We start from the raw sequence: 26,317 nt of genomic DNA, 5'->3' as shown, positions 1-26,317 counted from the left end.
AGCGTTGGTTAGTAGAAACGGTGTTCAACCTACCTGAGCTAAAACTAGTTCTAGCGCACTTTATAAATCAATGATAAATTCTCAGCCGAGCGGTATCCCAAGGTTTCACGGCGTGCGGCGTATTTCGCGTGTCGATCTCGACAAATGTTAATGTCGCTAACTGTTATATACTACGATAAATACATGATAGATAACAACGTATAAAAATTTAGTGGAAATAATTAAGTGACGAGAAAACAGCGATAAAATTAATCGAATTGAAAAAAATATTACAAAGAGTACAAATTGATGTATGACTTTTGAATAATAAAATCTTCCTTAAGTTTGAAAAATTTTGATTTTAAATCTTATTATTTGTAAATTTTATGAGAGCTTCATTTGATGCATAACATAAAATGTGATTTTAATAAAATGTAATAAAAGTGTTGCGACGAGTACATATATGCAAAAGATTGCGAACAGTTGCGTCGCCATTAGTCTAGTGTTTTTTTTTGCATGATGTTAATCGACAAGAGAGGAAATCTGCTGCTAATCCTGTCTATTAATCGTTATTACAGGCTGTGCGCGTTCTTTCTATGCGAGAAACGGAAGATACTATGATCCGATACGTCAGAACTGGACAAACAAGCTAGGGCAGAACAAACTCGCGTTATATTTACTTGCATGATGTGTACAGGTACAGGTATATAATGTATGCACTTATGTATGTGTCATTAGTCGCTATTATCTAAACGTTTTTTAAATAGCCCATTGAACCGAGATAAAAACGTTAAAACATAAAATATCGTCCATGGAAATAGTAACATGTTTTATACTAGAATTTTCATTATGTATAAACATAAGAATGTGTGATTTGTATTGTGAAAAAGTGACAAATCGATATATAAAAGTTCAACGAAAAAATACTCTATATTTGACAGATTTTAATTTATCAGGCAACTAAAGTTTAATTTGGAATGAGCGAAAGGGTTTGCTCGTCCCGAACCCTTTCCCCCAGCTCCCTTCAATAACGTGCGTTCGAAAAGTAATTTAAAGACGAGTTTCTCTTTTCGCGCAGGAAAAAGGAACAAATAAAGAACAGGAGAAAGAAAGGGTCGCGCTGTTTACGAGAGAAAGGCGAACCGTCAGAGAAGCATACGTACGTGCGTGTTCGTATGAGACATATGCCCGCGGATATACGCAATCGTTCCTGCGTCCCCGTTATTTCGGTGAAAGTGAAAGTCATGCGGCACGCGACTTCCTACTCCGATCAAGCTTGCTAGACAGATAATTTGTAATGCGACAGAGCCTTTTAGAAATGGTAAAATATTTCAGGGAATTATCGTCGGACATTAAGGTCTTTTGCAAATTGAGTTTCGGGTGTCCTCAACGAATAAGAAATAGTGTTTTACATTTAATAAATAAATTTTCCATTTTACAAATATATTTAGTACTTTGCTATGTTCTATATTTAATGTATCTCTCTCTCTCTCTCTCTCTCTCTCTCTCTCTCTCTCTCTCTCTCTCTCTCTCTCTCTCTCTCTCTCTACTTTAATCAAATTTTCTAAATTTTTCGTATGTGGTATAATTATGTGGTATACTTGAGTAATACATGTTCTCTTATCATCTTGATTATTAATAGAAACAACGTACAATACAGTAATAAAATTAATCCTTAATGTCGAAAATAATTTTAAAAAATAATTTTATCGAACGTGGCGCCAAATAATTACTGATAATCGAGAGTCATTTGAATTAATGAAAAGCGAAACTCTCTATTTCTCGGCGAATCCAGAAATGTAAATGATGGTCATAGTCTCCGCATGTGGGAACAGTCGAAATCGAGGATACTGTGTGCTCGCTGAAAGCGTAGCTATGCCAAGACTTTCCACTTTCCGGATATCACAATCATTGCTTGAGTCGAAAAAGTATAATGCGAAACTTCTTGAAGAGAGATACAATCCTATCTATGTATATTAACACCATGTAAGCGTCATATAGGTATACGACTAATCGTTTTGTTTATTGCAAAAGTATCGTTAGAACAAGAATTGCGTCTATCAAGGGTCTTGCTATTCTTTATTCGTTTTACAAAATAAAGCGCGGAAATCTATGATAAATTTCCGCGTTCCAAATCTCTATTATCCTTCCTTCTGTTAATCGCTTTTCACATTTACTCACGTCTGATAATTAATGAAGAAAATGCGCACAACTGCTTGCACCGCTTTCCAGCGATATGGAGCGACAGGAAGGAGCTGGAAGCTAATCTTTCGTTACCGAGTAGGAAGTCTCGCGCGAAACAAGTTTTGTTTTTTTCTCTGAATTTATAATTTGTACATTTTATACAGGCAGGTTGACGTTGTACTGATTTCTGTTTCACTCGCGCGCTTGGTATGCCTCAAGAGTATATTCGATTCTCGCTCGGTTTCGTCTAAAAGATACGTCGAATCTCTTCTATCGGTGAAATTCATCAAGTAGAGTTTGACCGTATTGATGACTCTTAGCGAGTTATCGTCAAAACTTTTACCCTACACGCAAGATTCGAGGCACCGCCATGCAGGGCTGACATTGGATGGCCTCCTTTCTCCAAGTGGCACGTGGGCTCATACTTTTCGGCACAGCAATGAGAAAGTTGTTGCCGTTAGATATGCCGACCCGCTATTAACGAATACGGGTCCAGGCTTGTGAAATCCCTTTTTTTCTGCTTCAATATCCCGGAACTATGTATCTTATAACTATCTACTACGACTTTTCTCACGTTTGAAGTACATTTTAATGACTTTGCTTGGACGATTCCTACACGATAAGAAAGATTGTTTCTAGGTAGCGACCTGTGAACGAAATCTTGATGCATCTAACGTGAAAGTATTAAATAAATAGGTAGTTGTTTAAATTGTACTGAAAAAAAATTTCCACGACTTTGTATACATTAGAGACTTGTTCAATTATTCCAAAGTGTTTACTAATTTCCTCATTTTATGAATATAAATACGAACCGTGTCGCGGGGGTGGTCGAAGCGAAGAAGGGAAGACTCCCATCGCAGGAAGGAAATAATTGGCATATCTTAATTATCCGCCTCGTACGGCGTCTCCAATTAAAGGTGTCTCGTGACGAGCGAATCGAATCAATTAAAATTGACCTTATGGAGCGCCGATATCGGCTCGATCTAGTCGTGTACTCCCAAGGAAAGGAAGCGATAATTGTCAATTATTGTCGCAGTAAATTGCATATCCTGGTGAAGCGCCAAGCGAGATAAGAGGTCGATTATCGGGCAAAAGGTAATTATTGCCAGCGACACAATGCATCTCGAGAACGACCGGATGAACGACTAGATGGGAAAATACTCGCAAAAACGACAAGTTTCGCTCGTTTGTATAAAAATTTAAAAATCTCGATGTTGAAATAAATTAGTGTACGTTACGCAAACCGATTTTTATTACTTTACGCAATACAATTTTCCTATTGGATCTCTCGAGATACGTTTCAAGTGTAATTATATTATAAGATAAATGGCATGATCTCTTCCAAGTAGGAATAAAACAGAAACTTTACGTGGGCATGAAGTAGAAATGCGCAATCTCCAACGGACACTAGGTGGAAAATATTACGTTTTTCTGGTAAACGAAATCAATCATTACTTATCGGGATCGCGGCAGAGCAATAAGACTCGTATAATTAACACGCGTGCGCGCATTCGCACACTTCCTCCTTTCTCTTCTTCCGGTTCACGCACTTTTTCGCGTCGTTTCGCCGCGGAGAAGTCGAGGAGAGAAGCGGAATGCGGCCTTGACACGGCATGAAAATAATAAAAGTTGGCAGAATAAGCATGGATGTGCGATACACGCGCATTAGTCGGCAGCAGCTGTTAAGAATTAATTTTAGATTAGACGGCCAACGGGTGCCTGACTAGGTCAACTTCGTTCGAGTCAACGAGCCTCGTAAATGCATCGTCTTTCTACCAGCATGTTAAAGTAAACCATTCTTAGCATCTTTCTGCGCGTAAGAAATGTGATTATTTAAAAGGGATATAATTTATAAATTTCCATACCGTTTAAATTTAATTTGAAAACCTATAAATAATTTTATTGAACCAAATCTTTAGAGGATTTAAAGTGGAAAAGCCGCATTATTCACTCTGGCGTATGCGTTATTAGATAGCGCGTCAATTTTGCTTCCTGGATCCACGCTGCACGCCATGTTTACGCGTTGTGTACGCCGTATGCATGCACCACAACACGCATCGAGCGGCAGACTCGTTTCCGCGAGTTTTACACGCGTGAGAAAGGGGGGAAGAAAAGAAACTGCGAGTTCTACCGCGAGTAGGGAGCAGAAGCAGAAGAAGGAAAGACATGGTTACTCTTCCTGGCTTGCCCCCCTCCTGCTTGTATCTGTTCCTTTCGACTTCTCTTTTCCTCGTTCTTTAATAAACCATGCCCTCCTCCTGTTCCGCTACGAGCACGGATTTCTCTTTCATCCCGCTACAATCTGATTTCTCTGGGCGTACGCGGGCATGGCACATGCCGCGTACAGATCGATAGATTTGACAAATAATCTAAAAATCCTATCATGCCAAATATTTATAAATATTTTCGAACAGAAAGTTTATAGCGAAGAGCTTACTTTACCTTATGTAATTTCGATTGCTCGAAACAAATTTTATTCAAGTAACAAGTCAACACAAAACGTCTCTCTATTTAAAATATATTTGCAAACCGGTTGCTTGATCTTAATCTAGCAAACTGCAAGAGATACAAAACATCTTATGACAAAACAACATTTTTACGAGATCGTGATAACTCGCCCGATGTGACCGCAGTTTAATGCTCCGCATAAATTGAAAGTTTAGCATTTGTTCATTTTCATTACGGTCTTTTCGAATGTGATGAGTTAAGGCAAACATCAGTTTTCTTATTTTAATTAATTCTTCACTAAACGCAAACTCTTAGAAATGACAAAAGAAAAATTTGCACATAACAGATTGACGATCTAAAAACGTTCTCTATATATATATATATATATATATATATATAATCCTTAACATATCCTACGCATTTATAATCACTAGTTTCTTTAAAGTTTGTAATTGTAGGTGATAATTTATATCTAAAAAGAAATAAAATGAAAAATTGATAGTTCCATACTGAAAAAGTTGAAAATATTTTTTATATATACTGTATGTGGCCATAGGCGGTATATAAATCTGTCATTGCGTGTCACATTTAATCGCGCAAAAATATTGCGTCGCGACAGGCCCCTTTCTGCGCGCGTACTTACAATGCTCAGGACTCTTGTTGTGTGGTGTTATTCGCGAAGCGGTGGTCTGGCTTGCCAGCAAGTGAAAGTTGCTCGAGCCACTTTCCCTCGGGGGGAACCGAGCGATCGCTCAGCTGGCTTCCGGGCTGCAAAGTCGCGATAAATGCCAGAGATCCACCGCCCTGAATCGGCCAAACCTCGCGTCGCATCTACTCTTTATGAATTAATTGAAAATTAATTCTGTCTTTTGCCTTAGATTGCGACCTTTTAATAGATACCTTAATTCCTTTCGCGGAAGTTACATTCACATCTTTAAATTCTGCAAGAACGATGCAGTGTGTGCGAGTTGATAAGTAAACAACGATTAGAATAAACTATTAGATGCGCACAATTTTTTTGGGTGGCATTTAAAGAAAAAACGCTATTATCGAGTACGACATTTATGCCACGGCTTCCACATACCTTAACATTTCAATTAATAACAGTTGTCGGAAAGCAACCCTCATTAGACGGTAGCTTCCGCGTGCATCTTTCGCGACATTCGTAGGAGTACTAGGAGTCGTGTGTACCGGAAACCGCGCGTGTCACGAGGACGCGTGTGCGCGCACGTGCGCGAGAAAAGGGGCCGGAGTGTACAATACGGCATTGCCTGCCCCCTCCGTAGCCTTGTAATTTTCAGGAGAATTGCGTGTTCGCGGGAAATGATCTGTAAAATTACAGTCGCGGCTTCCTGAGCGCGCGCTAACACCACGTGTGCAAGTGCAGACGAGCATATGCGTACATATCTGCTTACGGTGCCGTATGCGAGTAAAGCGTCGCTTCGTGGACTTCGTACTACATCGCAAATTGTTTCCTTTAACGCTTGTGCCCCGTTCTCTCTCCGCGGACTTTCTCCCCGGATCGATTCGTATAATTTAATTGGTTCGAGGAGCGTGGCCGCGCGTTGCGCGAATGCGCGTGGCTGATGGCTGCATCGTTAACGCGGAACTGATGTTCCCTCTAATCTTATCGTACGTGTGTGCGGAAACGCAATTTTTCACCAATAGTCTTTATAAATCAAAGCGCTGAAAAAGGCACTTTTAAAGACTTTAAAACATTTAGATACTTGCATGCTTTTAATTAATTGATTCTCAAGTGTCGTGTCTTTAAATTTTATAAGAGGAAAGTATCGATGCACACATGCGTATGGACATTTTATTTTGCGCGACAGCATCTTATACTAATCTCGTATTGACCGCCGACATGTACCGATTGCATCAGGTATTTATCCGCGGGTGTATAATTTATCAATGTACGCTACGTCGATCTTTCTTCGGATGAGAATATAATCGAAGATCCTATTTAACGAAACGCGGTCAAACGCATTGCCCCGGGTCAGTTTCCGCGTAACTTTCGCCCGTGATGCCCGTGCGCTTCTCGTTACCCAACAATTACCTAATCGTGTCGTACACACAACGTCGATTAAGCGAACAGGCGTAACGCATCGATAATCGAGATGCAGTTTGCCTCGAGAAAAAGAGAGGCGAATCGTGCTGCGCCGCTCCACGCGTTACACTGTCAAGGACATGTATCTGTCTTTTCCAACCAGTCACCAGGAAACGAAATAATACGCTTGTATATCAAGGAGAGAAAATATACCACATTTAATCGACCATACGCCATTCCTAAGATTGTGAGAAAATGAATATCACAATGCAAGAATCCCGCGCATTTATTCATAGAGCTTGGAAATATAGTTATGTATAGTTAGCTCGATCATATTGCTATGACGACATTAATTATACTTGTGTGTTTCCTTTGCTGTGATTATCATTCGTAGAAGATGCAAATTTGTATCGATAATTAACAATCATAAATATTATTTGCGTGCAGAAATCAATTTACCGTATATTCCTGTATAATAAGTATGTAGTAAAGATAGAAAGAGGTGGAAGAAATTCACATTATATTATTACATATTGACTCATCAGGTTAAAGAATGAAGTAAGAAACGGTCCGATTTAATCAAAAAAACAACTTTTAAAACCACCGTTCGAAGATTATACGTACTGACACAAAAACGTTGTCTTTCACTTTCATTCAAGCACTGAAGAGATATCCATATCAGCGATATTCACGCCGATTTAATTCTATTGATGTTCACGAGATACTTGATCTGAAACTAATCGAATAGTATCGGTGTTTTTTTTCTCTAGCAAGTGAGACTCGACGATTAACAAATACGCAACCAGGCAAGAATTTACAATTAAAAATTAGAATTATCATTTAATTAGGATTTTCAGAAATTTAGATTTGGTACTTATCTTGTTCAAGTTTTTCGGCGAAATGGAATAGAAAGAAACATTAGCTTGCAACCGTTGCAAATTATATGTAGGTGCTGAAATAGCGCGATGATGATCGAACGTATTACATCAATTACGTGGCACGTAACGGTTAAGAATTACCTAAAAGAATTACCACATACGAGTGTATTACGCGGACGGCCATGTTCCATGGCCAAGGACGAGCCGTGCATGATTCCGCGTCCCTGAAGGACATGTGCGCCTTTCGAAACCAGTTACTGAACGTGAGATCGCGGAGAGTATAGCCGGATGCAGATTTACCTGTTCGGTGTATCGGTATCAATTTTCTATAGATGTCACTCGATGTTAGAAAGAGAAAGGAAAGCGAGAGAGAGAGAGAGAGAGTTCGTATTATATTTCATGAAAAAAATATTCTTTTAATTTCTAACTTTAATTATCTATTATCTTATAGCGCAACGAGTTGTGCGATGCATATTTACTTATTTCAAAGGAACGTCCGAGAGATATGTGTAATCCTATCAAGGCATATTGGTATGCTTCATGCGGAAGACATTCTGGCGAACATTTATTGCTCGTATAATGCATATCTGCGGCGGCGGCTGGCATATAGTTATAAATCGTCCAGATCCTTTTTAAATGCTAACACCGAACACCGTGCGGCCAACATAGGCGGAAAACTTTCTATAGCGAAATTATCGAACCGGTAATCATCGTAAAATACACCCACGTACTTTCTAATCAAACTACTATTTAAAACACGTTCCGCGCAGAGGGAAACGAAAGGGTGAACGATTAGAAAACGAGAAAAAGATACTGAACGATAATAGTCGCGCAAACAAAGGAAAAGCAGATCGATTAAGAGATCGACAAAAGATCAATTAATGGATTTCTGAATCATTTCGCGAAACAAATTTTGTTTTAAAAAGACCGTGTTTCTTAAAACAAATTAGAATGTTAAATGGATATCGAACGAATATCTAAAGAGATACGAAACAAAAATTCTGTAATTTAATGCATCAATTTTGACAATAACTGTAGCAATAGCTAATATATTTGACTTCCATTAATATTTTCTGTCCACCGCGAAATCGATGTTAATTCAACATACTTACATACTTCTCGAGCACATGATTGCCTACCGAAAGATTGGGAAGCTACAGGTTGTCGCGATAGCGACAGCAATGCAGACAGGAAGTATTGCCGTGAGCGTGAAGGAAAGGGTGAAAGCTAAACTGGGAGGGGAGAAAACGCAAACAGCCAGCTGTATTTCCGCGGTCTTAACCGATTCAAGGCATTTCCTCCCGCATGACCAATTTTTCTACTTGTCTGACTGGGCGGCCGAACTGTCCTCCGCTAATTCATTTAGAGTATCGACACTTACGTCATCGTCTGGTTTTAACGTCGCGCCGATATAACCGGAAATTCGATCGTTTTCTTTAGAAAAGTTTTCCCCCTGTCCCATAAGACTTCGTATATATGTGTCGCGGTTCTCATCTAGCTCTACAGATTCTTTGTTATAATAGGATTAAGTGCAGAGTACTATGTTAGGCAATAATTAATCCAGAATTCGTGACTACAAAAGAGTGCATTCGTTCGTAATTCGGCTTATTATTTCCGGTTCAGGTCGTTACAAGCGTCTGCTCTCACGGTGGATGACGTATTGTGATCTAGATCAGTATGTGATATCATTCGTTGTTTCTCATATACTGTTTCGCTTGATAGAGAGTCACACAGGTAAAACGAGAAAACTCGTTCCTGAGCTACGATGCGAACACTCGCAAGATCACGATCTTAGCTTCTAATGAATAAGCTTGCGTATTTGCGCTTTTGAAACTCAATTCGCATGAAACGTCTCGATTTCACTTGGAAGTCATTAAAATCTGATATTTTTGTTTAATATTTACATTAATTTTGGTAAAAAAAACGTTTCTAAAATAGACATTTTAGGTGAATTTAATTAATTATCATAAATATCACCACGCTTTCTGGCACATGTATTCATCAGACAGGTGGATTCGTCGTCTGCTCTCGTCTATCGTAGAGTGGGTCACCGGGTAAGGAGGAAACAAGCGAAAGACCACCGCTGCGTTCTGCGTCGTGCTTGAGGAAGCGGGAAGGCCTCTTCAACGAAAGCGAAAACCTCTTTCACTCTCTTTCGCGTTACGCGGATACTAGCGAGCCTAGTTTCACTCTTTAAGAGGTGAGCTTGTCTCTCGAGGCATAACTAACCAGGTTAAGAAATGGCTCTCACTTGAACATCAATCAGCGAATGATAATTCAAAGAATGAATGCTACCAAATATTACAATATTCATGCATTGTCGAATTACTTGAGATATATTTCCCAATTTTTTTTAAATAATTTTGAACGATGAATGTTTGTTATAATTAAATAAAGACCCAATAAAGGCATGATATATTAGTAAAATTATGTACAATTATTTGGCATTTTCGATATCTTTTTTTTTCAAATTGATTTTATCGAAACACGACAAACTAAGACGAAGATGTTTAAGATATGTTAGTGAAATATTTTATCTCCACCTAAAGATTTCATAAAGTCTGTACAATAAATTGATTTTTTGCGTAGCGATTAATCACCGCGATCGTAGCAATACCGACACAATAAACACCAATACGAACAACTTTTACGACCGTGTGTTACACCGTTGTTCATTCTAACAAAGCAAATTCTCTAAATTATATTTATATGCGTCTATGCATGTTGCGCCCGACGAGAAAATCCGCGCACGAGAGAATCCACGTACGCGGTTTTAATCCGGATATGCACCAGACGATATGGTGTCCGCACACACGTGAAGTCGCATCGGCTAAAATGCTAAAGACACGCAAACACGGTATTCACGTCCGTAAAACTTCTGTTGTTTCCGACATATATTTACAATGTTAGCTCGCGTAAACAGTGCCTCTAACACTCCACGAGGGACGCTATTAATCGGAATTCTCTACTTGTTAATTCCGCACATTATACAAATACATATATGTTAAATCATCACAGGCTTCGCGTGCGAAACGATCTGGTTTATTACGATCGATACACGTGAATCCCGAACGAACATTCACATAATTATGATAATTATATATTTTTAAGTATAATGTAATTTTCCAAGTTTAATGAAATCTAGCATTTCATAGACGATGTGCATATATGCACTGCATAAGGAAGATAATGAAAATATCTCAATTCGCTGAAAAAATTAAAATTCGAGAGATTCAAAGACTTGTTGGTCCCGAAATTCAAGATCTAAGGACCTCGCGTGCGCTTTGCTCATTATGCAAACTTTATTCACACAACGAGCGATATAGGAAACCATTTCTAAGAGGTCTAGCCACACTCAGAGGAGCGGCCAAGGACGACTTCGTGGCTCACTGCGTGTTAGTTCATTACATGCAATCATAAACAGACAATAATACTCGCTGTACATCCACAGTCCGCAATTTTTATTTCTCCCTCGCGTTCGGTTATATTCAGCAAACTAAAACATGAACGTGTAAAGATCTCGAGATGTTGAACGTGTCGAGACGTGAGTGAGTGATCGAAAGAAAGAGAAAGCAGCAATATAAAATACCCATTACAGTTTTCATCAACGGACCTCAAAGTAATCTAATCCGTAAAAATTAACGTCTACAGATAAGAAAATTTATGCGCATTCCAACGACGTGACCGGGCACCATATAGATTATTATATATGCACAGAATACAAGATATTTTTCTGAGAAAAATATTTTAAGGGATACCGCAATTATATATCACGATTGCTTTCAGTTTCTATACTATACAATTTTATATTATCTCGCTTATAAGTTGATCGGTTGACACCGATGAAAATGACATTAGCTTCGAAGTTATTCGCCAATTAATTCGATGATTTCGCGAGTATCGCTTTCACTGTCGATAATATATGTCCTTGCGGCGCACCTGTTCACACCTCATAGCCAGCAGACAATTAACAATTTTACGTCCACCGGGAATTCGATCAGGCCATATTTAGCACAGATATCGATAAAAGTTCGTTACACGACGCGAAACCAATGATTATTTTATCGCTTGAAAATCTTGTTAATGAAATGTACCTTTTCTTGGCGCTAAAGGCGACAGGGAGCGAACTGATCTGACACATTATTGATCACTGTAATCGGTTTAGTCGTTTGGCCGCAGCGCAACATACACATTCGCACATCCACGTGCGAATGTATATACGTGATTTTTAAGCTTTCGTACGAAACGTGAATTCAAAGGATTCCTTAATACCTCTAATGGTTTCGCAGATAAACGCCTGTTGCACTTTCCGCGACGTCGAATATATGTGTATGTATGAGTCACTCCGCGTGTTGCTATGCGTTGTCGCATACGTGATATTAGATCATTAATTATTTTTATTTTATTTTCATCTATTCCTGAGTTAAATTGAGAAATTAACTGCTCGATACTGTAATTATTCGAAACCGTTTCGGTGAAAATTTTAAAAGAAAACATATGAGTCACCACTAGACTTCGGTCGCGCCTAAAACGTAGCGATAGGAATAATGAGGTCGTGCCGGGACTAAAGATAACGCTGCGTATGTACACACGGCGAAAATCTAAGAAAACATATGAGACTCCTGCGCTATAATTCTTGCTTGCATTTTCACAAGGCGCTTCTCGAAGCAAGAGATAAGACCGATAAACATACGCACCATTGTGCACGGTGCAAAGCCGACGATGAGGCGGGAGGTTAACTTTCTAGGAAACGTGTTTCGGCCGTCTGGGCGATACGTTTTATACGAGTAAAGGAACGAGGAAATGCCTTTTCTTAATGAGATTATATGGGAAACGTCACCCATACGCGATGTAATAATAATACAATATGCAGTTGTTACTATATATATAGTGCACCAGCATTTCGGAATGATAATATTAATTACATTATGATACAATTATTCGTCTTGTTGCAAAGGTGTTGTGACGCTTCTCGCCGTGTGTAATTCCTTTCTCATTCCGCGTGCAGTCATCACGAGCGCCAGCGCGCGTCTATAATTAAAGAAGACTGAAGCTAATTAGAGCGTGCTCGAAAAGAGAAAGTGTTTTGGGAAAATAGAAGCGATTGCCGTGCTTCCGGCACTCCGAAGGAACTTATTACATACTAATGCGAGTTTGATGCCGCGCGGATTAATGATGACTCGAGGAGTCACCTAAATTTAATAATGCTCGGATTATACGTTGTACATTCTTCGGTGATGCATGAAAGGTGAAAGAAGAGCTAGGCGGAAGAGCGACGCGTGAGTTATGCAATAACGAGATATCACGACTTGAGTTTTCATCCGTGCAATTTTCATCGCACGATCGTAACGTCGCTACGTACCGGATATACCCTGCAATTGCAAGGTACCTTCGCGTCTCTAATAGAATCTAAGTTAATGCCGGTTACGGGCCGTACGTCAGAAGGGACGATGGTGGCTTACCGCACGCACAAATCATCGGAGTACTGACAACGGCACGAGATTTACAGATCGTAAGTCAAGTTCTTCCCGTCCATCGCGTTCCGCGTTGTGCTGCCTCTTGATTTTCCCTTCCAGGTATAGTTAACCGCAAGAAAATACTGTTTCAAAGTTTGATATTCTGCTCGTTCAACGTCCATCATGATTATTTCACGTTGCTCCGATTGAATTTAAATTCTCTCTCTGATGTTTCCCTTCACGCAACCGATAAAGTAATTAAATTACCGAATAGCATATAATTTCATAATTTTTCGTGTTAAAACTTCCATCAGTTCTTTTACAATTTATTTCTTTGCAAATAGTGATTTTATGAAGTCCAAAACTATAATAATTGTTCCATTCTTGTTTCTCTATTTATATGCAGAAAATATATATACTTGAAAAAATTAATAATAATGTTCCGAAATAAAATTATTCCAGAGCTTCTCGACAGTTTAAAATCTAAGTTTGATTAGCTTTTCTGAATGCATTGCAGCTTTACAGTGTTATAAACGAATATTATGGTGATCTCGCGATTTTAATCACGGAAATAGATCACAGCGATGAAGTTGCGGTAGCAGTAGCGACGGCTAAACAATCGCATTTGTTTGGAAAAGGTTTCCTGCGGCCTTGGTCGATAGTTATTTTGGACGGGCGGCCTATCCCACAAGCTATTGTGTATCGTAGATCCGATTGATCGAGGAAGGTTTATCGACGGCGCACCGTGCGCCTATTGTGACAGAGAAAAATTGCACTTGCAGAATAAGTGACATTTCCAGCTTCGTATACAAGTTTTAACTGAAAATTTACAACGCCGCAACAGCATCTAAAGCAACAGATCAAAGACGAATCCGTCACGACGAACGTAACCTGATTTTCCGAAGCGTTTGAGCGCAGCTGTTGTTTACGAGGCAGGTGAAATGAAATGAATGGCTCTCGGAGATATGCATTTAGAGATGTCGGTGGGTTACAGTTATTATCGAGAGAACGGCGGGAGTTATGCCAAAAATGCATTCACGGGGCACCCTCGCGTGTTCACCTGCCTAGACATTCGCGTGTCGTCAATTACGTAAATGACTAGCGGTATTGGGGCGGTTACTTTGGAGAAAAAGAATAAAGGCGGACACTATTTCAGAGTTCGATCGAATATATCTTCGGAGCGTTTCTACAAGCATTTTGTTAATTCTCTAGCGTGAGAAATTGTTTGAAAAAAAAAAAACGAAATTTTGAGCAAGTCAAGGGATAAAATTGAGATTTCCAGTTGCGAACGATGACGTAACGTAGCACACTTACGATCGCGAAGATCGATAAATCTGCGTGGACAGATATGAATGTGCGGTATACCGTAGCGATGATGTGGTTTTGTCGCCGAAGTGCAATCTTAAGAGCACGCTGCCAAGGCGACTATCTAAACAACGAAGCGCTCTGCAACGCAGGTTCTACGTTCGTCGCAACGGGTTTATTGTTTTCAGCATTTGAGCAGCGTTTCAGTCTCAATGATTTATTAGCCGATCTATCATTTCGCGAATTACTAACAATAAGAGGTCTGCCGCGAGAAATGTGTAGAATCCTTTTTCAATGTCATATTCGAATAACTGCATAGCATGCCACACTCCTTGAAGAATCGTACATCTTATTAAGACCGTACAATTTCCGTCATTTTATTTGCAAATAAAAGATTGCAAATAATAGACATTTCGTGCCTGTTGCATTAAAAATATTTTGTAGTCACTCTTCGACATAAATAATGGTTCCGCCATAGCTCCGTTAAAAAGTAGAACACGTGAGATATGCGCGCGTATTTATGTCCACCATGATTAACTTTGTTATCTTGATGACTTTTATCTATTGGTGCAATTAACAAAATGCAACTGAAAACTAGTCCATATCGCATATTTGTACGAATGAACGTTAGTAACGTCAACGCAGCTTTTACACGTCGCGTATAAATTTTTGTTTTCAATGGTCATAATTATTATTTACATTCACAATAATCAGTCAATGACTTATCGCATCTATTATATTTGCTATATTTTAGTAGATATATATACAGACTTAATAAACAAGTACGAATTACGTTAAAATTTGCATTTATTTTTAATTTTTGGAGTAATAGTAACTTCTTTATAATTAAAATTATCTGGAATTGAATAATGTTTTAATTTATGATTTTTTTTATTCTTCATAATTATGTAGAGATAATGTAGAGTGCCAACAAATCGCTATCGCTAATTCTCACCTAAACAAATGCAGTCTCTTAAATCCAAATATCACATTTATTAATGTCAGTATAGAACTAAAAAAAGAAGAGAACGATGAATCAAGCCTGAATTAAATAAGCCTCTCATTAAATAGGTATTAACTATTTAATTGTTAATTGCTTAAATATGACGGATTTATTTATCCACAAAAAATACTCGTATAAAAATTGAACAAATTTGTGAAAAGTATAAATTCTGGAGATTTATTTGCGCCGAGTTCGCGTCGAAATCGCGTGTTTCCGGTACCGTGAGTAATCGAGTATAGTAGTGGCTATCTCCAAAGGCCCCGGCTATTGTAAATAAACGAGGAGGACAAACGAGGACGCGGCAAGTGCAAGAGAGATAGAGACGCGGGGTACGGAAATGCAGTTCTCGGTGAATGAATGGATAAAATCAGGAAGATCCCCCCTTGTCCCTCGGCCCGATTACATCGTAACCGAACGAGACACGCTGCTCCCCGCCCGTTCTCTCACTGTACCGGTGGTAATGCCGCCTCGCAACACGAGATTAGTTCCGCAGAGTTAGCCGGCCGGCCGACGAGCAGCCTTGAACCAAATTACGGGCTGCCGTTGTTTAGTTGTTTAGCCATCGTACGCGCTGCAGAGAAATCCCGGCCGGGAGCGCCTAAGGCGACGCCACAGGCGCGGTTCGATCGCGATCTCACTTTCCGCTCCTTTAATCGGCGCTACATGGACGCCGATTATTTTTAGCCAACCGATAATCGGCCGAATATCTCCTACTTTATCGTACCATACACGAACGCATGTTATTAACATTTTTTAGCCACGATACTCATGATGTTCGCGCGCTTATCGCTACCAAAAAGCCTTGTTAATGCAGATGCTTTTCGAGAGAGACCGATCACGCGTATCCTATATGACCGGGCTATATCTCGCGGTTTTGCGTAAATGTATATTCAACACACTTGTCGCGACAGGACGCAGTATTGTGAGTGTAGCCTTGAATTTACAGGCACGACTGCAACAATAGTTGAATAGAACGCGTTGGTACATCAGAAACCACAAACCTCGGTAAACCGTTCGCGCGAGAGCGGACTGCCAAGCCGATATTCCGTAAACTAAAGTGAAAAAAGTGGAGAAGTGACGGAATTAGCATACCATCGAATAGAGTTACGTTGCCCTTGGTAATATTTTACGCGGTATAAAGCTCGAAAAAGATGACAAACATATTCTTAAAAGAAATTCTCCGGCGGGGACAATTCAACAGGTCTAAAGCCTAAATTTCTTTCATTGCTTTATACATATGTACATCGTTTATTTCTACGATCATTTAGTATATTTGCTATCAGACATATTTGCCAATTATTATGATCCTCATACGTCATCGTCATCGTTACTTTCATAATCATTATCATTATAGTCATCATCATCATCATAAATATAATTGTCATTACTATCACTACCATCATTATCCTCATAATTATCATAATCCTTTTTATTTCCATCCGACATATCTTAGTCTTAGTAACTAACATCGTAGCATGACAAGGCACGTTCTCGTAGCCTTGACAGTCGACCCGACACTCCCCAGACTCGATGACTATCGAAATAGAAACACGAATCTAAATAACTGTGAACAATTTTGTCAAATCTTGATAATACAGACGATCAGAAATACGCATCAGAAAGTATGCATATTATACGTACACGATAATCCATTTAACTAAAAAATATGTACTTCTACGCGATAAATTTGATGTGGCTGTAATATTGATGCAATTCATAATTATTAATAACTAATGAGCGTTTATAATACGTTAAAAGAACAATATTGTATGAACATGGAGAAAAAGATGAGAAGAGACGGGATAGAAAAGATGATGATCTTGACTAGCTTACTATTTTTGGATGAGCATCTTCAAGGCCACCGACTAGCTTATACTCTTTTTCTCCATTTTCTCCACGCGAGAATTTCAATTCCAAACGATGCAATGAAAAATTTGAGTGCTAGTTGAATAATGCATAATATCACATAGAATTAAAATATGAAAAAGTTTATTAAAAAAACTCGTTAAGGTTTAAATGTTTTTATACATTCGTATGTATAAAAATACTCATATATATTTTTTACGTGGGCGTGTCGATAATATTTTAGCATAAATTCATAAAGTCTAAAAGAATTGTAGGAAAGATACTAAAGACAGGAAATACTAGAAATACTAGAAAACCGGAAGATGTGTAAAATTGTAAATTGTCATATACATCGTATAATGAATACCGCGATGAAGAAGGTTTTATATTGTATATGTATATGCCGGAAGTTTTGGGGAAAAAGAATTGAGAAAGAAGAAGTATTGGTAAAAGCGAATGAACGTATTTGTCAATAGCATTCTTAATATCTCCACGTGTCCGAGAGTATCGTCGGAAAAGATTGTCTTTAACGCGGTTATGAATTCGATCGTGGAACGGTCGCAATCTAAATACACGAATAATCCCGTAAAAAAAGATTTCTCGCAATGGAACAGACTTTATACAGAATATTTATGTCGTAAAAATAATTATCGGCCTAAGAAATTGTAATTAAAGATTACGAATATTGTTATCTAAGCAAACGAAATTGAATTTGCAGGGAAACAAGGTAAAGATGGGCCAGAGGAAAAGAAGGATGCCGACGGCGAACTTTGGGGCAACGTGGAAGCGCAGGCCGCCTTTCTCGGGCCCAATCTCTGGGACAAAACTTTGCCTTACGATGCCGACCTGAAGGTATTAAACCATGTATGTATAAAGGCGCGATACGGTAAGCCTATAATTTGGCTGAATTTAATCCCAAAATTTCATAAAATAAAATCGGAAACTGAAACTAATCATGTGTCGTACGTTTTGTCTTTTGAGTACTATTGTTTATTCGTTGACATAATCCATGCTCTTTGTGTGATTTTTTATCCATTACCTATCGCGATAATAATATAACACGTAACCTTATATCTTCTTTAAAGTTATTTGTACGAGTCTTTCTTTGAAATAGCATCGATTTTGAGGTGTGCTCCGCAAAGCTCCCCGGAAAGCTATCCCGGAAATTGCTATGTATGCACGCTATATAATTGAATAAAAAATCAATGTAGCGGACCATTGTAACACTTATTCCGTTATAATTCGCCTTCCTGGGTCGAGAAACCGGGAAGCCGAATATTAAGCCGCTATGCAATCGCGACGATAGCGGCCGCTTTCTCCGTTATGCCTCGGCGGAATCGAGGAAGTTTCGGCTATTCTTTTCTACCTCCATTATTATTTTTAGATGGCCAAACCATCTAAATAACTTATCAAAAAAGTATATCCTTTTAGATAACTCTCTATAGAATAGCGAAACTTGTCTATCTTCTAAGGAAAGCAACTCAATTGCTTGCGTATAATATTACGTAAACAATTCATCGTCTTAATTTATACAGTTATATGGGTATATATGCATGATAATTAATAATTGAAATATATATCTGTGCGATCCGAATAAATTGTATAAATAATTTAAGTTTTGGAAAAGTATATAAAACTCTTCATAAACCTTTCGCCAACTTTCACCACTTGCGTTCCTTCCATCGCGATACGCCACTTGAATCTCGATAAAGAAATAGAGTAAAATTACAAAGTGCAAAATGAAATAGAAATGGAAAGATTTTTCTACGAAAGCCTATTTCTTCATTACATTCAAAAGTTCCGCCTGGAAATGGTTTTATATGCCTTTTCAAAATTAAGAGCACAGTATGTATATATATATATATATATATATATATATGTAGAAAAAATGTGGACACACAGCTTTCACATTCATATTAATATGGTGGTTTTACGAGACTTTGGAGAATTTGTATACTTGGGCAAAATATATTAACTGATTGTGTACTTATAGATAAAGTTAAATGTTTCAATTCTAAATTAACATAAAATATATCTTTGGTCTCGTTATCAGTTGTATTGATATAAAGTCTACATGTATTACAATATTATTTATATATGATTGTATTATCATTATTTATGGGCCCGTTAAAAATGCGAATTCTAAGCATTCGCCCAAGTTTACTTAGAAACGTAAGATAAACCCTACTCGAATTTGATAAAGCTCCGAGAAATCGTCTCGGAAATAACACCTCAGATCTTTGTTAATAGTACGTCGACCTTGATGAGTTTCTTTCTGAAAATGGCATCCCCGTCGACGGTGTGGCTGGTGGTGGACAAGGTGCCATGCAAGGCAGCCAGCTTCATAAAATCAACAACACTGAAGCCCCCGGACATCAGGGACCAGCGGGTCTACATTTGGAACCAGTTACCAAGCGTGAGAGATCACCATCGCCGAGCGAATGCTGCTCGCCGGACACCCTGAACCCACCCTCTCCCGCGGATTCTAGTGAGTAAAATATACAACCTTCTCGCTCTCTCACTTTTATTCCTCGTCATAGCCGTCGTTCGCGATATCGAGATCCTGAGAAGTGATTCACACGATTTTATACGAAGGGATAAAAACTTCAGACCTCTAATATTGTATGTCTATAAATATCAGTACCGAATATTTTTAGAAAATGAAGTACTCGATAATGTACATACAAATGTATGTGGAATATTGGAAAATTAAGAAAGACAAAGTACAAGAGCACGTACAGAGCAAGAGAGAAATGCAATAGAAAGTCATAAATGGAAAGTTTTACTGAAAGTAAACGATCTAAAAACGGAGTGACGAACGAAAAGTACAAAGAAGCCGCACTCTGAGGTAAATAATGCAGCAGCCGCAGCTGCATTTTTACAACAAGACGGAGAAAAGATAAGAAGTATACGCTTAATACGCTATCTCAGAATCTGTATTGCAATAACGTCGAGCTTGTCGAGTACATCAAGCAAACTAGACTAACATCGACATTGTCGATTGTTCCCCTTCCGCGCAACAGATTTCGAGGACTCGTCACGAATACAATATGGCTTGTCTCTTGTAGCGCTCTCGATGGCCTCATCGGGGCGAGACTTCGATCCACGTACCCGGGCCTTCTCCGACGAGGAGCTCAAACCCCAACCTATGATCAAGAAATCGCGGAAGCAGGTGAGTCTCCATAATTATATTGTTGTTTGTGGGTTCCGACGTCAAATTTGCTAGCTATCGAAATAAACTGAATCCTCATCGAACTACGCGTTCGTAATTTTTCGCGACGTAAATCGTAAATGAATACGAGCGTTCTCTAACTCTAACGTTCTTATGTTCTTTCTCTCTTTTCCGTTTGCGGCAGTTCGTTCCGGATGACTTGAAAGATGACAAATACTGGGCGCGTCGTAGGAAGAACAACATGGCAGCGAAACGATCGCGAGACGCGCGCCGCATGAAGGAGAACCAGATAGCACTCAGGGCCGGCTTCCTCGAGAAAGAGGTAAATTTTCTCATGGCTGGAAATTTGAAACCGCTATATAGACTGCATCTACTAATGCAATTGCTTCATAAAGTTATCGGAGACGTTTAAAGATATAAGATTGAAGACTTGGAAATAACTAAAGGCCCCCCGCACACACAATGAAAAATATAAGGAACAAGGAACAGATATATATTAGCGATTAGAAATAAGAAATCAAGAATAAAGCTGGTGTAGCTTAATACACGGCTTCCGATAGGTTAAAAATCTATTGCCTGTGTTTTTCATCGTGCATTCAGTTTTATTCCTGACTCTTTAGTCCTAATCGCTAATATCTGTTCCTTGTTCCTTATATTTTTCATTGTGCGGAGGCTTTAAGTAAAATCGAGATTTCGTTGACTTCTCATCAAAATCGTAAATACAACGGAAATAAAATTATCTCTAGCTATACAGTGAATTGCTTGTATTAATTTATCAAGCTCGTCTCGGTGCAGCTTATATTATTTTATACACTTTGCCATTTTAAGAATTAAAACTTTAAATATACTATTTGCCAAAATTATCGATTTTTAAATGAATCTCTTCGTTTGCTTAAAAGGGAAAAGTTTAGTCGAACCTTCATTTTCTCGCTTTATTTGCAGAATATGGGTCTGCGGCAGGAGCTGGACCGGTTAAAAAACGAGAACATGTTGCTACGCGACAAACTGAGCAAGTACACGGACGTCTAACACTCCGTCATCGGCCATGCACCAGCTCGAGCGACACGCGAAAAAAGAGAGAGAGAGAGAGATGCGGATACGAGGGTGCATCACCGCCCAGCTACAACTCCCTCGCTTATAGTCGCAGCACATAGCAGCCTTCGCCGTCGCGGAGGAAGCGAAGGGGACGCGGAGCAATGTTGACGAATACCATCGACTCCCGAATCGACTGCCCCGCTACCCTAAAGCCGACAACCAACTTCCTCAGAAATCTCCGAAGATCCTATTCTCTATCATTCTCTTTCTCTTACTCTCGAATAAAATTCTTATTGAGTCCTTGCTCCTTGTCCTGCTCTAGAAAACTCCTCCACTTGTAAATAGTTATATGTATAGTTAGATTATATACACACACATACGCGCGTGCGCGTTACATATATGAATATATATATATATATATATATATATTTGAAGTAAAGAGAGAAATATATATACATATACACACACATACACATACACATACACACAATACAATGAGTATGCGTTTGAGGAAGGAGATGCGTTCGTTACACGTAAATAAATCCGCGCATGCAGCGCACGACGAGATATGTCGATTTCGCCAACATCAGCATTCGAGTTTTCTAGATTTGCACAGGGAGCCATATTACAATGGGATTGAATTATTATGAGAATAAGCTACGTATAAGACGCAAGTTTCATGAAATCGTACTCTTCGGCGAAGAAAAGACGAATCTCGTCGGCGCTGATCACTGCCACACGTAAAGAGCTATATCGTTAGGTCGCGACATGGAGCGGAGGCGAGCGATGGTTGGGAGAACACGACGCTTTTCTGCGCACGGGTTAATTATCCAGGTTCTCCGCGAACGCGTTAATTACTGTAGCGTATCCCACGTGGTGATGGTACACAAGTGATTCTAGTTGTTTTAATCGTAAGATAGATGACGTACGTGTTTCGTTTTCATCGTTTCTTTTCTCTCTCTTTCTCTCTTTAATCTATCTACCTATCTACTCTATCTCTCTCTTTTTAGCGTGTAGCGAAATCAATCCGGCCACGCGAGGAGCGTACTTGGAGTGCGCGGAAGGCGTCGCGACGCGACTCTATCCCTTTTCTTCTTTCGTAAAATATCGCCCGCTGGCCCAACGTCGGCGGCTCGGGGCACGAATGATGGACCGGCCCATCCCGGAGATATCATTTGTTGCGTAGCGAACAAACTTTTGTACAGGATGCCCTCTTGTAAAATATATTTTAAGACATCGTGTCATTCTGACGAGCGACGGTTACGAGCGCTGTGTCTTTGACGGGGTTTATCAACGTGGAACTTGAGACAAACGAAACGATATGAAACGAACCGTGTCCGACGATCGGATCGCGTAGCCTCCCAGTGTGGGTGCGTGGCATCGTCGAGGTTAATCGTAGGCGTCGTCGCAAAAGTAAAAATATTACATGTACACGACACGAAGATATGACCATCGTGCTTAAATGTAAGCTAGCTACAGGCTCGCGTGCACTGGCCCTTCTTTTTAAGTTTTTAGATGTTTATTTTTCCATCACCGTGAGAATCGGTGATGGCGATCGAGAGAGCGAAAGTGGAACCGATGAGGAGATATGCGCTTTTTATGAAGTAGCTATAAAAATTATAGCTATAGAGAGAGAATCTATATTGTACAGATCAACGCGAGATTGAACGACATCTGAATGAGATTCGTGCTCGTTGCAAAATTTAGTGACAATAATAGTGACCGATATATCGTGAGTTTTCAACAATGTGGGCGAGTAATCCGAACGACGAACGAGATTTGTAATCCAATCGCCACGATTAATGATTTTAAAAATAACTACAAACGCCAGGCCAAAGCTTTTACTTTCGTTAGAGATTTATGTACCGACGATACGTAATAGTCTGGTTTTTCTTTTTAACCGTACGAGAGAGACACTCGATGCGCAAACGAGAAACACGGACGTTTTGTACATATAACATCATTTATCATTTTGTCAGTCGAGAGGGTAAGAGAATCGATGTAACGAAGTTTCAATTCAACTTCGCGTTCGATCGACGGCAAATTCGCTTTAAATATCGCAGGACAATTTTATTGACCGCGCGTGAAAACATTTTATCCTCGCGATATTTTTTAAATCTTTCAAGCGTGTTATATATCCATTTACTGTATTAATTTTTTTCATACGCGTTTCTTATATAAAATATAAGAATAAAATTGTATACGTAATTGTAATTTCGTCGGAATCGTAAGGTTTTTTTACGGATAGACAGTTATATGTTCATGCGCGAATGTTCGATGCCTTATACTTCGAGTGATTTGCCGAAAGTCGCGCGCACGAAATCGTCCGATTACAGTTCTTCACGATTGCCTTGCACATTCTAACAGAAAAATGCTGCGTAAATGACGAAGAATTCCACGTGACATGTGCGATGGATTACTGAATCGATATCTTGCGTCGGCAGATTTAGCGAACGCCTTCGCCCGATAGTATCGCATATAATTTTAGTAGCGGCACAAAATTTTATTTTTCGAAAATAAATCATATCGTAAGTTATCTGATAAAATAGCTACTGCATGGCTTGTTATCCCGACGTAATGAATTAAACCGAAAAGAAAGTAGCGTTGGCATTGCCTACGAAAAAGCGTAATAGAGGAAAACAGAATTTCGCGTCTGATTGTATACGAAGTTTCTCACGTTATTCTTTAAAGCGTATAACGTAGACTGCAAGGAAGTTTTTCAGTTATCCACAATATCTATTTGAAGTTTAACACGAGCCAATATCAGCTCGTACGTGTTCTGCTTGTCCCGCACACTTGTCGTCATTAAGGGCAATACAGAATTTTATAGACAAGAAAAACGATCTCTTTCTTTTTTTTTACTGTTTATTCGCAACACGAATTTTAAATACCGAAAATGACTTCGTGTCGCAAAGTTTTTACCAGAAAGACGCTCGTTTATTAGCGCTAAAAATTGAATTGATCATTGTTTCTCGATCATTGTTTCAACCGCTATTAATGATGTTGAGTGTGCGATATAACGTGGATCTCGGCACAAGTTATTTGGCCTATAAGAAGCGCGTTAGCATGATTGACACACATCGCAATTCGATAAATAAAAATAGGAATAAATAAAATAGTAGAGAGTTATATAGCAGCGCGAGAGACAGACGCGGCCGCCGGCTTTGCTCCAAATAGAACGGTAAGAAAATGAGATAGAGAACAGCCGCGTCTTCGATAAATAATCGTCCGATCCACTTAAATAAAAATATGAAAAACATGAGAAAAATTAGATATGACCACCAACACAAGAAAACCTCTATTGTATCACATTTCGAGAAATATATGTATTTGTTATTGTTTTAATTGAATCCTACGGTTGTACACCATACCCTATTTTTCCACGTATCCCAATTTCATTGAATCTAGCTTAATCGATAATTATTTTCTTATGTATCGGCTCCTACTCTATTGGTTTTACAAGTCAAGAATCGACTTCAAGTTTATCAAAGCATTTTTGTAGACTGTAATTTACAAAGATGATCTTTGTAAATTATTTTATAAATTGTATTTATGTATGAGTTTCGTTTAAGAATTAATCATTTTTGTCATGTCTGCTGTTTCATTCGAATTATATAATACTTTCATCGTGCTTTAAATATTTTTACACCAACACAATTTTAATATAAAATGATTTCTATAAGAATATTAAATCTTAAATATTATATGTTTAAATTGACGATTGTGATAGCTGATTGAGCTTCAGGCTAGAAATAGAATCAATAGTGTATTATTTCTAGCTAATATATGCGTTCTATGTGGCAGCATTTGGCATAAGAAACGAATGCACTGAATAGTAACGACGACGGACGTCACGGAAGTCTTAAATTATGAATCAACAGGCAGACTCATAAACAGAAAGAAAAGAAACTTCGGTCAGTTACACCCCGTAACGTTCAAAGTTCAGTATGTCACATCTGATGACGCTAGATAAAAAATGAGATCCGAAATGAAAAAGAAGCTTTTCGTACAATAAACTTGTGTATCAATATCGATTTTTCATATTCTCGATAATATACGACTTTTAGTTTTCATGTAAAGATATTATATTGACAATATGCTATTGGAATTATTTTTAATAAGAAACGTTAAAAGTTAAAAGTTAGTATAACTGACAAATTAATTTTCAAATTATTTATATAAGAGATTCTCCTATACTGCGACGAGAAATATTTATTAAAGTTCATGTTTCACCTTCTATTATTTTTTTATATTATTAGAGATTGCTACATAAATTTCAAGTAAGCTATATATTTCGCAATTAATTCTGTCGTATGATATGTCGTATAATTAACATCAAAATATATCACTAAATAATGCAGAGATGCAATTTTCACATGCAGTAAATCGGCACACAAATAATTGTACATAATTCAGAATTAAATATTAAAGCTAAATTGTTTTACCTCCCCCCTTCTAAGCAGCGGAATAAACCTATGTGTGAGACATTATATATTTACAATACATAATAAATTACCTCATAATCCGCTTCGCCATCGCTCGATGCCTAAGAAAGGCCTCTTTCTCCTCATCTCAGATCCCTTGGTTGCACAACACTCGCGAAAATACGGTTAATTGTGATCGCGCACTAATATTACCGCTGGAATACCGTGACGCGACGCTTTTAAACGGCAACGTTACTCGCACGCAGCTCAAGTACTTCGAGATTGCCATAATCACGTATGTAAGTCCATATATATAAGAGGAAGTTACTTTGATATCATCCGATACAATGTAATTAATAAAATTAAGATAAGGGTCAATTAAAACACAATAAACTATCCGAAAATATAAAATCGAAATTCAATATTGCGTGCGAGATATAGTACAAACGCGTAAATTCCGCAAAAAATAACGTATTATTAATAAATAAATCAACACATTGCGATTTATTTTAATCACTGGATTGCGTCATTAATCTGAGAA

General features: G+C 38.5%; 2 protein-coding genes across 5 annotated transcripts in view; one reads left to right on the top strand and one right to left on the bottom strand.

Moving 5' to 3' along the window:
• The window catches only part of LOC139774962 (thyrotroph embryonic factor), a 69,452-nt gene extending 44,750 nt beyond the window's left edge, over positions 1 to 24,702 (top strand). For 3 of the 4 annotated variants that reach the window (XM_071710555.1, XM_071710556.1, XM_071710553.1), the window contains 5 exons: positions 17,864 to 18,009; positions 19,396 to 19,633; positions 20,214 to 20,317; positions 20,502 to 20,639; positions 21,260 to 24,702. In XM_071710555.1, coding sequence (XP_071566656.1) covers positions 17,864 to 18,009; positions 19,396 to 19,633; positions 20,214 to 20,317; positions 20,502 to 20,639; positions 21,260 to 21,346 — 713 coding nt within the window. In that variant the 3' untranslated portion in view covers positions 21,347 to 24,702. The remainder of the gene's footprint in view (positions 1 to 17,863; positions 18,010 to 19,395; positions 19,634 to 20,213; positions 20,318 to 20,501; positions 20,640 to 21,259) is intronic. The other variant, XM_071710554.1, reaches the window with a different exon arrangement.
• LOC139774970 (uncharacterized) overlaps positions 1 to 26,317 on the bottom strand; it is a 168,506-nt gene that overhangs the window by 114,937 nt on the left and 27,252 nt on the right. The gene's annotated exons all lie outside the window — the stretch shown is intronic.

This window comes from Temnothorax nylanderi, unplaced genomic scaffold (genome assembly GCF_030848795.1).
Source record: "Temnothorax nylanderi isolate EJ_2023f unplaced genomic scaffold, tnyl_v1.0 TNYL_tig0090_pilon, whole genome shotgun sequence".
Classification (NCBI taxonomy): domain Eukaryota; kingdom Metazoa; phylum Arthropoda; class Insecta; order Hymenoptera; family Formicidae; genus Temnothorax; species Temnothorax nylanderi.
Note: the sequence above shows the minus strand (reverse complement) of the source record. Positions and strands in the feature narration are given on the sequence as shown.